The sequence below is a fragment of the Anolis sagrei genome, chromosome 1 (genome assembly GCF_037176765.1).
Source record: "Anolis sagrei isolate rAnoSag1 chromosome 1, rAnoSag1.mat, whole genome shotgun sequence".
Taxonomy (NCBI): Eukaryota; Metazoa; Chordata; class Lepidosauria; order Squamata; family Dactyloidae; genus Anolis; species Anolis sagrei.
This window is the reverse complement of record NC_090021.1, coordinates 68,891,816-68,905,343: the sequence shown is the minus strand read 5'-3', so window position 1 is coordinate 68,905,343 and position 13,528 is coordinate 68,891,816. Positions and strand designations below refer to the sequence as shown.

At 41.5% G+C, this 13,528-nt stretch overlaps 1 protein-coding gene across 1 annotated transcript in view; it reads left to right on the top strand.

Moving 5' to 3' along the window:
- Nucleotides 1–12,682, top strand: part of TULP4 (TUB like protein 4) — a 128,509-nt gene extending 115,827 nt beyond the window's left edge. Inside the window, exons 14-15 of the mRNA XM_060753652.2 lie at nt 437–3,063; nt 5,732–12,682. Of these exons, the coding sequence (XP_060609635.1) occupies nt 437–3,063; nt 5,732–5,848 (2,744 nt within the window). The 3' untranslated portion in view covers nt 5,849–12,682. The remainder of the gene's footprint in view (nt 1–436; nt 3,064–5,731) is intronic.
- The last annotated feature ends 846 nt before the right edge of the window (nt 12,683–13,528 follow it).

Here is a 13,528-nt window from a genome sequence, read left to right as displayed (position 1 = left end):
ATGCCTGCCTTCAACTAAGATCTGAAACTCAAGGAGAGAACCATGGAGCAGGAGGGGAAGGAGGATTTGTGGAATGGCTTAATAGAAAGTGTATGTATTTCCATGTCCAGTTCTTGATTTGCTTCCCATTCTTGGCAGGGAAGCAATCTGTTCATGCCCCCATCTCTCCACCAATAACATTTGCTTAATCATGGATTAACAAACATTCAAGCATTTTTAAAACGTAACTAATCAGATGCATGAACCAAAGATTTCTGCTGTGGACAACAAACTATAAATGAAAACTGTAATAGTATAATACTCTGTATGATTCTTCTGATGGAATAGACTTAGATCTATGAAATCTTATGCTACCATATGTTTTTTCTCAGGTAGCTTCAACTGGGCTACAAGTTCTTTTTGCATGCTTTATAAAGCTATGTGTTTTTTGTCATAGTGACTGGAGCATCTGGAATTCCCGAAAACAACCCACCGTGCACCGTAAACATCCCAATTGCTCCTATTCACAGCTCAGCACAAGCAATGTCACCTACTCAGAGCATAGGACTTGTTCAGTCTTTATTGGCCAATCAGAATGTACAATTGGATGTCCTTGCAAACCAGACAACATCTGTAGCGGCAGCAGACCACATGAATGATAATGCAGTTCACTATCCGATCCCAAGCAGGTACTCCAACCCAGGCCAGGTGATCTTTGGAGGAGTAGAAATGGGGCGCATCATCCAGGCGCCCCCTCAGTTACCCCTGCCACCCCAGGGTGCAATCCAGATGGCAATGATGGACCACAGAGATGGGGACAGGGACCACGAACACCTCCAAAAGGCCAAAATATTGCGCCCAGTACCACAGGTGGCTGAAGGAGAAGCGTCTGTTTTCAGCACTGCCCAAGAAATCCAGATGAACAAAATGAATCCCCCTCCGCCATACCCAGGCACCATACCAGCAGCGCCTACCACAGCACCACCACCTCCTCCTGTACCTCAACAACCTCCGGTAGACCTCTGTTTGAAAAAAGGAGACTTCCCACTTTATCCAGCAGGACATTATCAGACACCTCTAGGCTATGAGAGAATAACCACTTTTGACAGTAGTGGGAATGTTGAGGAAGTATGTCGGCCTCGGACACGGATGCTGTGTGCCCAGAATACTTACACTCTGCCAGGGCCTGGCAGCTCTGCGACACTAAGGATTACTTCATCCGAGAAGAAGATTCAGCAGCCTTGTACCAGCGCTACCTTGAACAGACTTACAGTTCCACGCTACTCCATTCCCACTGGGGATCCACCGCCTTACCCAGAGATTGCTGCCCAGCTGTCTCAAGGTCGTGGCATTACACAAAGGCTGGACAACAGCATCATCCATGCCACTCTGCGGAGGAATAGCAGGGAGGCAGCACTGAAAATGGCTCAACTGGTTGACAGCCAGAGAGCTACTCTACAGCTCCCACCCAAACTAAAGAGCAACGTTGTGGCAGCCCAGTACCAACAGAGGGTGCCAACAGCGCTGTACACCTGCAGCCAGTGCAGCAACAGTGGCAACACCAATAGCGGGAGTAGTGGCAGTGCTGCTAATAGTGGAAATGTGAACATCTGCAGTGTTAACAGTAACAACAACACGTCTAGCATTGGCAATGTAAGATCGGACATAACAATGGGGAGCAGCTCTCAACACAACTCTGTCATTGCACACTCAGCCAGTACTTCACCTTTGGCCTCCCAGTCCTCCTACAGTTTGCTGGGTCCGCCAGACAACTCTCATGAACGGACAGATTATGTGAACTCTGCCTTCATGGAAGATGAAGCTCTTTCTCAGCACTGCCCTGTGGAAAAGCCAGTACGTCACGTTCCAGTTCCCATGGCAGAGCCTAGCATTGGTGTGAAAAGACCACCTCCCTATCAGTGGGAACCTATGATGAGTGAGGAAATATGGGTTCCTCAACAAAGGACAGCAAATACTTTGCCTCACCCTGTAAAATCTGCCCCTCTGGTCATTGGCCAAGCTCAGCATCTGGATATCTCCCGGGCACCATTTATTTCCCCCAAGTCTCCAACCAGTCCCACTGCCACTTTTCAGATGAGTTATGGGGTTGGAGCACCCTATGTGGGGGGCTACAGTGTCCCTCCTCCACCGCCCCCACCTCTTCAGGGAATGCAGGTGCCCTGTCCTCCCAAAGAAGGTCTGGCCCCTCCTCAAATTGCACAACAGGAGCCAACAGTTGTGCTTCAGCCAGGTTATCCCTCCAACCTTTCTTATTGCCCTCTGCCCCCCATGTATCCTGGAAATAGCACTTGCTCGAGTTTACAGCTGCCACCGATGGCCTTGCACCCATGGAATCCCTACAGCACCCTCCCACCTCCCTCACAGAGTGCTCAAAGCACTCTCCCGCCGAAGCCCCTGGTGGTGGTGGAGAAGCCTGTTATGTCTCCACCACCAGCAGAGCCCCAAGCTCATGTGGGCTCAGATGCCATGGCAGAGACAGCAGATAACTTCCAAGAAGTACTCTCGTTGACAGAGAGCCCCATCCCTCAACGGACAGACAAGTTTGGGAAAAAGAACCGGAAACGCTTGGACAGCCGTGCAGATGAAGGAAATGTACAGGCTATCACAGAGGGGAAAGTCAAAAAGGAGGCCAGGACTACGCTGACCGATTTCAACTCACTGATATCTAGCCCTAGACTGGGCAGAGAGAAGAAGAAAGTCAAAAGTCAGAAGGACCAGCTGAAGTCAAAAAAGCTGAACAAAATGAATGAATTTCAGGACAGTTCAGAAAGTGAGCCTGAACTATTTATTAGTGGGGATGAACTGATGAATCAGAGCCAGGGCAGTAAAAAGGGGTGGAAAACCAAAAGGAATTTGAGGACAGCCAGTGAACTTGATGAATTTAAGTGCCGAAAAGCAAATGAAAAGGAAGATGGACGGCTGGGCAGCCAGGGCTTTGTGTACGTGATGGCTAACAAGCAGCCCTTGTGGAATGAGGCGACACAAGTTTATCAGCTGGACTTTGGAGGGAGAGTGACCCAAGAATCCGCAAAAAACTTCCAGATTGAGCTGGAAGGGAGACAGGTAAGGTAACTAGTGAGAAACTGAAGGTACTTTCTTGTGTTAGGTTTTGATGTGTATTTTATCATGTTAGGTATGATACAATACATTAGCTTACCTCTGGAAAAACCAAATACAAAATGAGGTAAAATGATTGGATTGGGTTTAATCACAGCTATAAAAATCTACCTCTGTGTCAGAAGCCAAATACCAAGGAGTCCAGAGTACAAGGATGAACCAGAATCCAAAGCCAAGGTCCAAGGGTATGTCCAGAGTTCAGGAACACAAAATAGCAAGAGATCATAGCTTCTAGAACAGATGTTGCATGTTGCAGCCAGCAACAAAGTGCCATATTGAGCTCCTTAAATCCTAAGACCACAAGCATTGCCTGCTGCTTGCTTGCTTCTAAGCTAATCTCAAGGACCAGCACAGCTGAGACCTTTCTCTTTGTAGGTCCACAAAATCTGAAGCAACTCTTTCTCAGCCTGCTCAGAGAAACTCACATGTACTTGTTTTGCAGGCTGAGATGTAGCACCCTTCCATGGGTGCTTCTTCAAAGTTGAGCTGAGGAAGCCACAGGGCACTGCTTGGGCTTCAGCTCAACCCCTGGTCCTTCCACCAGCATCTTAAATCATCCTCACTTTCCAAGATGTCCACAACACTCTTGTAGCACTTGCCAGTTGTGCTGTGAGGGTTAAAAATTAGAGAAGATTTGTTATTTTCCTCCCCTATAATTAAGAAGACTTTTGACTCACTTAGTCCATGTTGACTGGAGCATCTGGCAGTTGGGGATTAACATCTGTAGGGCCATTCATTTCCCATGTCTCCTTAGGCCTCCAGATAGAATTAACAGGCCACTTTGAGTCCCATTTTGGTAGAAAGCTGGGATATAAATAAGCACATAAACAAATATAAATATGTCTTATATGTTTCCTAAAATGGGCATCACGGTGTCTTCTGGTTTGTTATATTTGCAGCTTCCATTTTCCCAGTGCTGGGATACATGGCAGCCTAAGGATTGAAAACAATATAAGAACTTCATAACCTCTGAAGATGCCTGCCATAGATGTCAGTGAAACATCAGGAGAGAATGCTTTTGGAGCATGGCCATTCAGCCCAGAAAACTCACAGCAACCCAATATATGAAATGGTTCCCTTTTGAGATAATAGAACCTCTCAGAAGCATAGAAAGCTTGGCTACTTAAATCCAAATTTGTTACATTCCAGAAAGAATAGTTCCTTATTTTTTGGCTTCCTGAGAGCACCTTGAGCAGATAATGGAAGATGTATTTCATCGCAGGTGTGTAGCTACTTTGATCCATGAAACTATGTGAAGGGCGGAAGAGCCTTTGGATTCTGAGATCGCATTTGATCATCACAAGAATAATACCTCAGCCAAATTAACAAGGCAAATCTAAACCATGCCTAATGTGTAAAGCAGAAAATAGTAAAGTGTGTCAAGAAAGAAATGATGCAAGATTCTATTGATTTGAAACCTTGACTATTTGTTTTTCACCTTTCAAAATAAATGTTTCCATATCTACAGCTAAGAAGTGTGAACTAAAGCAGATAGCACTTTTTAAAACTAGCTTTGCAAAACAAAGCTAGCTTTCAATTCTAATTGTTAGATTTAGTCCCTTCCACAAAGACTTCTTGACACTGTTTGGCAGGAAGAGTGTGTGAAGATTTGAGTGAATGGGTGAGAAGTGTATGCTTCAGTTTTATCCAGATGAGAAGTGTGTGAAAGAAAAATATCTTTGGAAATTTATTAAAAAAAAATTTCTTAATCACATCAAGTCTCCAGTGCTCACCCTTTCAGAGCAGTCCTACATATTAAGAGCTGAGAAAAGTTACTTTTTACACTATAACTTCCATGGCCATGGAATTCAGGACGTTGTTGTCCAAAAAGTGACTGCTCCTAGCTCTATTATTTATTTATTTATTTATTTACTTCATTTATATGCCGCTTTTCTCGCCCTTGGGCGACTAAAAGCGGTTAACAATAGCAAAATTCAATGCTCAACATCATAAAAACAGTTAAAAAACAATTAAAACAATGACATAATAAACAATCAATTAAACGATAACATCTCATTAGCGTCTCATAGGTAGAATCAAGATCCAATCTCATAATCCGTTGTTCCATATTCCTATATTCAATACACTGATTATTCAAATGCCTGTTCGAATAACCAGGTCTTCACTTTCCTCCAAAATGCTAATAGGGAGGGGGCCGATCTAGTTTCTGTAGGAAGGCTGTTCCACAGCCAAGGGGCCACCACTGAGAAGGCCCTGTCTCTCGTTCTCGTCAGACGTACTTGTGATGCAAGTGGGACCGAGGGCAGGGCTCCCTAGTTGATCTTAACGTCCTAGTGGGTTCATAGTAGCAGATGCATTCAGACAGGTAAGTTGGGCCAGAACCGTTTAGGCCTTTATAGACTAACTTTGGCACAACCCCCCCCCCCCCCAAATATTGCAGGGGAAACATCCTTTCTTTCTGATGGCCTCACTGACTTGATTGCAACCTCTTATCATATTGAAGTGTTAATTCTCAGTATGATGCAAAAGATTGTAAGCTTCTCATCCTTATAATAATCCACATTCTCTTTAACATTTTTTAGTTCTTATTTGTTTTTATTAATGTTTTTATCTGCTTCTTTTCTTTTTCTCCTTCCACGATTTTGTCCCTCAGGTCATGCAGTTTGGGAGGATTGATGGCAACGCTTATATTTTGGACTTCCAGTATCCATTTTCAGCGGTGCAGGCCTTTGCAGTAGCTCTAGCAAATGTGACTCAGCGCCTCAAATGAAAAAAGAAAGAGCAAAAAGAGGGGAAAACACATAATAATCTTTCTCGTAAGGGCCAGCCCAGGAGGTGGTCTGGCAGCGGTGTACAAAGGAGTCTGGGAGTGAAGAAGGAAGTGCAACTGGAAAAAAAAAAGTCTCCGAATGCCCCAAGAAGGGCATCAACTTCAAACATTAATGGGGATAGTGTGGGGCTCCTTTGATGTGGGATTTATTTTCTTTGACTCAACAGTGTGCTGGTTTTTCAGGACGAGCGAAGAATGAGAGCTATTCTGTGTTCTGTTGGGAAATGTAGCTTTTGGCTTGTTGTGATGGTTCTTCTGTGTTTGCCGCAAAAAGTAGCTAATGTAAGCCAATAGAGGGACTTTAAAAGACTGCCCTTCTTTTTTGCATTTTGTGCATTCTTTTATAGATTGCCTTATATCATACTGTTTTTTTTAAAGCAGGGAACATAATCCCCCCAGATCACTTTGTACATCAATAGGTAAATAGCAAAAAAAACAAACAAAACCCATACTTGAAGACATATGTTTATTCTTTGGAAATGGATCACAGTAGGCACCATGGAAGTTTTTGGGAATTTCATATTTTGTTCTTAAAATATCATTCAAAGGAGAGAGAAAAAAAACAATGTTGTTACCTTGGTGTTTTGAAAAAAGACGACCTCTTTCTATCTTTTTCCTTCCCTTCCCTTCCCTTCCCTCTATGACTTGGGTTATGAGCCTGTACCAGCCACTAGCAAATTGGGCAGGGGAAATGCGATGAAGCAAACATGTTGGTTTAAAATACTTATTCTGCTTTTTATTCAGATACGTAGGATAAAAAAATTGTGACCAGAGCTTAGAAAAGTTATTTGGAGGATTCTGGGCATTGTAGTCAAAACAATAGCTTTCCAGAGCTTTGTGTAGTTATAACAACTACACCACAGCCACAACAACTGATCTTCACTTCATAATGTTTAAATCTGAAGAACAGTGCACCCTCTGAACAATTAAAGATGTATGGTGAGCTTTGCAACATTATAATGTTAATTGGTGATGACATGGATACAAGACCTCTTCACAATATGCAGCTATAGTGTTATGATTCCACTTCAACTGCTGTGGTTCCATCCTGTGGAAGTCTGGGATTTCTTCTTTTAGAAAAGGGCATCTAGATTCCTCACCAGAGAGCCCTTGTTCTTCACCAAACTACAAACACTGGGATTATAAAGGGTCCAGCCAGTCAGAGTAGAATCAAAGTGCTGTGACTATGTAGTGGAGTGGTTCCCAACCTGTGGGTCCCCAGGTGTTTTGGCCTACAACTCCCAGAAATCCCAGCCAGTTTACCAGCTGTTAGGATTTCTGGGAGTTGAAGGCCAAAACATCTGGGGACCCATAGGTAGAGAACCACTGGTGTAGTCTGAAAGGGCCTATATGCTGAAGCATTACTTGTCTTTGTCAAGAATTGGACTTAGTTTGTATAGTCATATCTTGCTTTCAGGATGGGCTAAGATCTAATAGGTATGTATGTAAGGCAGCATTGGCAAGAAGCTGCACAGTTTATGAGTGAATGCATAAAAGCAGATGGTGATAAGGACAGTTAGAATAGTCTGAGTTTCACTGGAGGAAGCTGAATCTGAAGGTCTTAGTGTCTGGAGAAGGGAAGATGTATGATAAAAGACAGAGTGCAAATATTGGTTGGAGTAGAGATGACCAGCTGGGCAAGGCCAAAGCCAGCATTTGTCCATTCCAGAGTCCACAAGGTTATATAGCCAGGATTGGTCAGAGAGGATCTCAATAGATTGCTGGAAATTGAGCCATGCTCCTAATATTTCTTGTTTTCTAAAGATTCTTGTTCGCAACCAAGGGTGCCAGAAAGTTCCTGATTCAAGTCCCATTGATTCTGGCATCCTACTAATTGAGCAAAGAAAGAGTTGGTGAACGCTTGCTATTCTGTAGTCAGAACATGCCTTCTTTGGCTATAAATTGAAGTGGGCAATGCTCCAGAAAACAGATTGAAAGCCCAAACTGATGGGGAACATAATGGTTTCTTTAATCAACTTTATGTAGTCAGAGAGACTGTTTCTACCTGATGAACTCTCCATTATGTGTCAGAGGCCGTGACAGGTATTTCAGAAGATGTGGTTTGAAGAGAGAACAAAACTGTTTGATAAACCCATTATGCTTCTGTATTTTCCTGATTTGGAGCTGGAGCTTGCGTTATCAGTGAGTGTGTGCAAACTGAAATGAATTCCACATGAGTGATTTCTCACACCATGTAGCCAATATCCTTGGCCAGGGAGAACATTTAAACACTTCAATTGCTGTGAAGGTTGTGATGTTATTCAGCAATTTTTCTTTCTTCAGCGGAGGATATTCACCATATTTTGTATTTTAAAACATTATCAAACAAAACTTTAGAGCTATAGGCTGGTGATTGTTAACAGGTTATTGTTTTGCTCAGTTGTCTCCAGCAGAAAATCTGTTGGCAAACAAGAGCATGTACAGACTGAATGAAGTCACAGAATTCAAATTTCATATTCCAAACTTTGATCCAGGAAAAAATACATTCTGTGACAATTATAACATAAATATAGACTTAATGGTTTAACATACAGTTGATTCTGTTAATACGGAGATGCATAGGAAGCACTGATATTTGTAAATCTTATTCACCTTTTGATATACTTCTAGCTTCTAAGCTTACATCTGTTCTTACTTTAATACCTTTGGGCCCATTTTCAGAGCCTTAAGGGCTGGAAGCTACAGTTCTCAGGTTACTGAATTATTTGCCCAATGCCAACTCCATCCTTGAATTACAATGTACCCAAGAACCTGAAACCAGGTCAGTGTTGATTCCACTCGGAAGCCATACACTACTGAGATGCTTCCAGAATGCTTTGAGGAATGCATATTTAGGAGGCAAACAGGATATTTGGTTACTCTGAACCAGATGAGGCAATCTCACAAGGACTGTCTTGCAGTGCAATGCAGCATTGTCCCTGTGGAGTTGCAACCAACAATCCAAATTTTTCAGAGACTGGCAAAATCATGCTGACTGGCAGATGCTAGGAGCCTTAGCCCCCAAAACTAAACCTTCAAGCTCTAGCATTTCTCTGTTGCTGCTATTTTTAAAAAAGATATTAACAAAACCATACAATTAACAAAACCATACAACAACAACATCTCTTTCTCCACTTTATATTATCACTTTTTTTCTGTACAGCTTAAATTACAGGTGCTCCAACACAAGACAAAGTGACCCCATGGGTGATCTACTGTGCCAAACAGATTGTTATCAGCAAGCGATTTAATGATAGAAAACATCTCTCTGTCTTCACTTCTTCCAGCCAAATACAGGGTGTCTATAAAGTCTCTTTAACATTTAAATGGTAAAGAGACTTTATGGACACCCTGTATATCCACGTCTCTCAGGCATTACTTATAGGACCTGATTTCCAGACCATTTTGGTAACCTCCTTCTGATCTTGTTCCTGCTCATCAATATCTTTCTTAAATTGCATTACCGCACAGATGAGGTCAGGCTAAATTAGAATAGAAACTCTAGTACACTGAAGAGAAATCCTTGATTTTTACCCATCCTCTCCAATATTTGGAATATTTTGTCGTTATTTTTTTATTTTGTCCAGCTGAAAATGATTTGTCAGCACCCAAACGGATATGTGCAAAATAAAAATCCTCACTTCACATATCTTCTTGGAATTGTTTCTCACTGTCCCTATACAGGCTTTACACTAGGGGAGTATGGAAACTGTGCTGACTAACACGTATTAAGCTGATGTGTTAAAAGCACATTGTGAAAAGTTAAACAATTTAATACCCCCTGTCGACACTCTGTCTTGCCATTTCCTGCAGCACTGTGCCCTTTTTTGATATCTGTGTGGTCATCTCCTGCAATCCCATCCCCTACTCTCACAACTGGGCAGCCTAAAAAGGTTCGACACAACTGTTTACCAATTTGTGGGCTACAGCAGTCAGAATGACTCCCCATTGGCCATGCTGCCAAGAGTTTCTGGGATTGATGTGCAAAAGCATCTGGATAAACAAGTTAGAAAGCATTGTTTGACACATAAGAAAGAAACTGGGAATCCCAACTGGTTTCCTTAACAATAGGAATGAAAAAAGGATGGAAGAGAAAATTATAGTGGCAGATAGTAAAAGGAAAGACAAGATATTGAATAGAGTTTCAAATTTAAACACCTGTAAATGTGAAGTGGATGTGAAGCTGTGGTGTTTAGCAACACTAGACAACATTCATTTTAATAACACAAACGGTTCTTCCAAAATGGTGCGAAATAAAATACAGGGAGAACCATCAGTGTGTTCACACTTGGCATCCTTGGACATGTACCAGTGACTTGGCAGGCTAAAATGATGATCTGGTACTCCAGGCATTAAAAAGCATCTGGATATAAGCACTCATTTTCCACACTGCCCCTGACCTAGTATCACTCCTGAGACTTGCAAGTGGGAAAAAGTTAGAACCAGGGCCAGGGCACCATACAGTAGGCTTGCCTATTAAGTTTGCCCATTAGGGCTTACTGATGCAGAAGAAGATCACTGGAAGATATGCTGTCCCTCATACCATGTATGCACAAAAGTAGTGCCTAGAACTCTATTATCATGCACTCAAACTAATGTGAAAACATGAAAAGATACTGATCAAGTTTTGTTCTGTAGACAGATGATCACTTTAAAAAGTGCCCAATTCTACAACTAACAAAAATGTTGAACTACAGATTCCAGTTCTACAAGAGAAATTTGAATCATTTGATGGGTTTGCACAGACCGCTGACCAGGAAAAGGAGTTTTGCTCCATCTCCTGTTACAAGATTGTAATGAACTTTGTGGCCCTCTTTCTGCTTTCATGCCTGTGAGACGTTGCCCGGTATACTGTTAATTGTTGAATACTCGTCGTTTTCATAAACTCAATATTAATATTTAGGAAAAACCCCAAGAACAGATGAGCTGGGCCCAGTGGTCAGTATTTCATTTAGAGGAAAGTCTTGGAAGATGTAGAGAAAATAAAGCCTTGTGGTACTGTGGTTTGTTTTTTATGTGTTTGTGAAATGGAAAGCAGAACCAACTCCACCAAGTAAAAAGACAAAACAGAAAGACTGTTAGGCCATATTCATTGTTGGCATTAAACATTTCAGTCATGGACTGCAGCTCAGTAATCTGTGAGAGAAAGGTTGTTTCCCAGTCTGAAATGCATTTCCTTGGATTCAGGTATCCAGTCCTTCTGGAGACTAATCCATACACCACCTATTAGGAAGCATTCTGAGCTACAATGGAATGATCTTAGCTAGTTGACCACTTCAGTGGTTGACTAGATCAGCTGGTCATTTGTCAGCCCAAGGCTGTAGCATGAAGGTACATGACACAGCAACTGGGCTGAAGTGAAGCAGAATTAAGTCCTTGAGGACCTTATTGCAAATATCCTGAGCTACCTTGAAGGACAGATGTGATCTAAATAGAGCTTCAGAAAAACCCTGTGATTTGGATTCTTTGTGCTGGCTGGGAGATTCTGGAGTTGTGATCAAAATGGAAACCTTCCCAAACTTGAATTGTACATGAGTGGGATATACATGAATAAGCTGTACAGGGAAGAGAATGTAGCATCTTGTGCAGGTAGGATATATCTCATGGATTCCCCTGCTTTCTCAAGATCCTTCTATACATGGTGTAAAACCAAACTTAGGTTTCCCCGCACTTTCAGATTATTGGGATACAGAGAGGCAGGATCTGATTCTTACCTTTTCAGTAAGGATAATGTGTTTGTAATCCAATATGTGACATGCAAAGCACTGTCTCTGACTTAAAAGTTTTTAGAAGAGTTGGGAAGATTTTGTCTTATTGAATGTTTGCTCTGTCTCATAAATGGTTGTCTAAAGGAGGCTTTCAAGTAATGTGTTAAAATGAAGAAAAAAACTGGAAAATTAAAAAAACAGACATACTTGTATTTCAAGTGTTTTGTTAAAATAGTGCTCAATGAGCTCATGCCATAATTTCCACCATTATTGTTTAAAGTTCCTTTTTTAGGCCTATAAGTTTTCCTTTTTCTTTTTCTTTCTGTCACAATTTGGCCACCTCTTTTTCTTCTTTCTTCTTTGTTTATGTTGTATTCTCTCCTGTACATTATTTGCAGGAAGTTTTTAAAGATCTTGCTGTTTGTTGTAGATACAATTTTTGTATTGTTGTGGAATTGCATGGGGATATGTTTGGTTGAAAAAGGCATTGTAATCTTTATTGGAAAAGGGTCATTTCCCCTTCCCCCCAAAATTGCATTTGTTTATAAATGCATCTTTTGCGTACTGTAAACTTTGGTTTTTGTTTATTGATTTATTACTTTTGGGAATTTGTATTGTTATTTCAAGGTTGTTTTTAGTTCTGTTTTGAGTTGGGATTTTCTTTTAAGTTCAAGAATCTATATGCTCAGATGCATGGGTTTCCTAACCATGCCAAACCTGCATGATGCTCTTGGTTCTGCAGAGAAAATGGTACACTTCTCCAGTGACTGGTCCATACCTACAATATTTTTAAATGGCCTTTTAAACACTATGGATTATTTTTTGAAGAAATACGCCATTGAAACCTGGGTTTTCTTTGTAATTATGACCCTTCCCATGACCTTCCTCTCCTGTTATGTGCCCTATGTAATAGATTGTGCAGAAGGTTCCTAGAAAGCATTAAGTGGTTCCCCTTCAATAATGTGTTTTTTCCAAACTTTTGACTGTCTACATGATTGAGATTCGATCAGTTGCCCTATTTTCCTTGATGAATTGGAATTGTAAGACTTGTCCAGGTGTTGCTTATTAAATTTTTTGCAAACTATAAGTCGGTTCTGGTATTTTGCCTATTATTAAACATGTCGGGATTTTTAAACCTTAATGTTCACAACAGCTAGTGTTACTCTCATCCAGGTTTCCATTGTTCATTCCTCTCTCCACTGATTGCACCTTCTGAAATTGACACAGCAGGATTTTTGACCCAGACACTTGTGTTTATAATATTCCATTACAATCATTTGGATAACCCTCAAGTTTTGCCTGGCTATTTAATGGAAGTCTATGAATTGGATTTGTGTTTCCTGATCATTCACAAAATCCTCATGAATATAAATAATGGCTGAGTTGCATGATTATTACACTTCCATTTCACAACAACTCATGTACTTGGTACAATGTATTTGGATATCCACCGTTTCTTTTTTAAAATGGAACCAGCTGAGGTTTAGGTAAACCTGTCACTGGAATCCCCCAAAAGCCCTGCTTTGGTTCATTTCCACTGGAAGTAAATGGAGGGTGGATTTGTAGAAGCTCTAGGCAGTAAATCAAAGATGTTCTGATGTATCTATACATTCCAGATACATGGTTATATAACATCCGAATGTAACCCTCTATGAACCAGCTAGAGCATTAAGATCAGCTGGGGACACCCTGCTCTCGGTCCCACCCCCTTTGCAAGTGTGATTGGGGTGGACGAGAGACAGTGTCTTCTCAGTGGTGGCCCCTTCACTATGGAACTCCCTCCCCAACAATATTAGATTGGTCCCCTCCTTGTCTTTAGAAACAAAAGTTAAGACCTGGCTCTGGGGTCAGGCATTCAGGAATAGTGCAACACAGAATTTATATGTAGCAACATGAAAAACAGCCACAAATTTAGGTACATGGTTTTAACAGT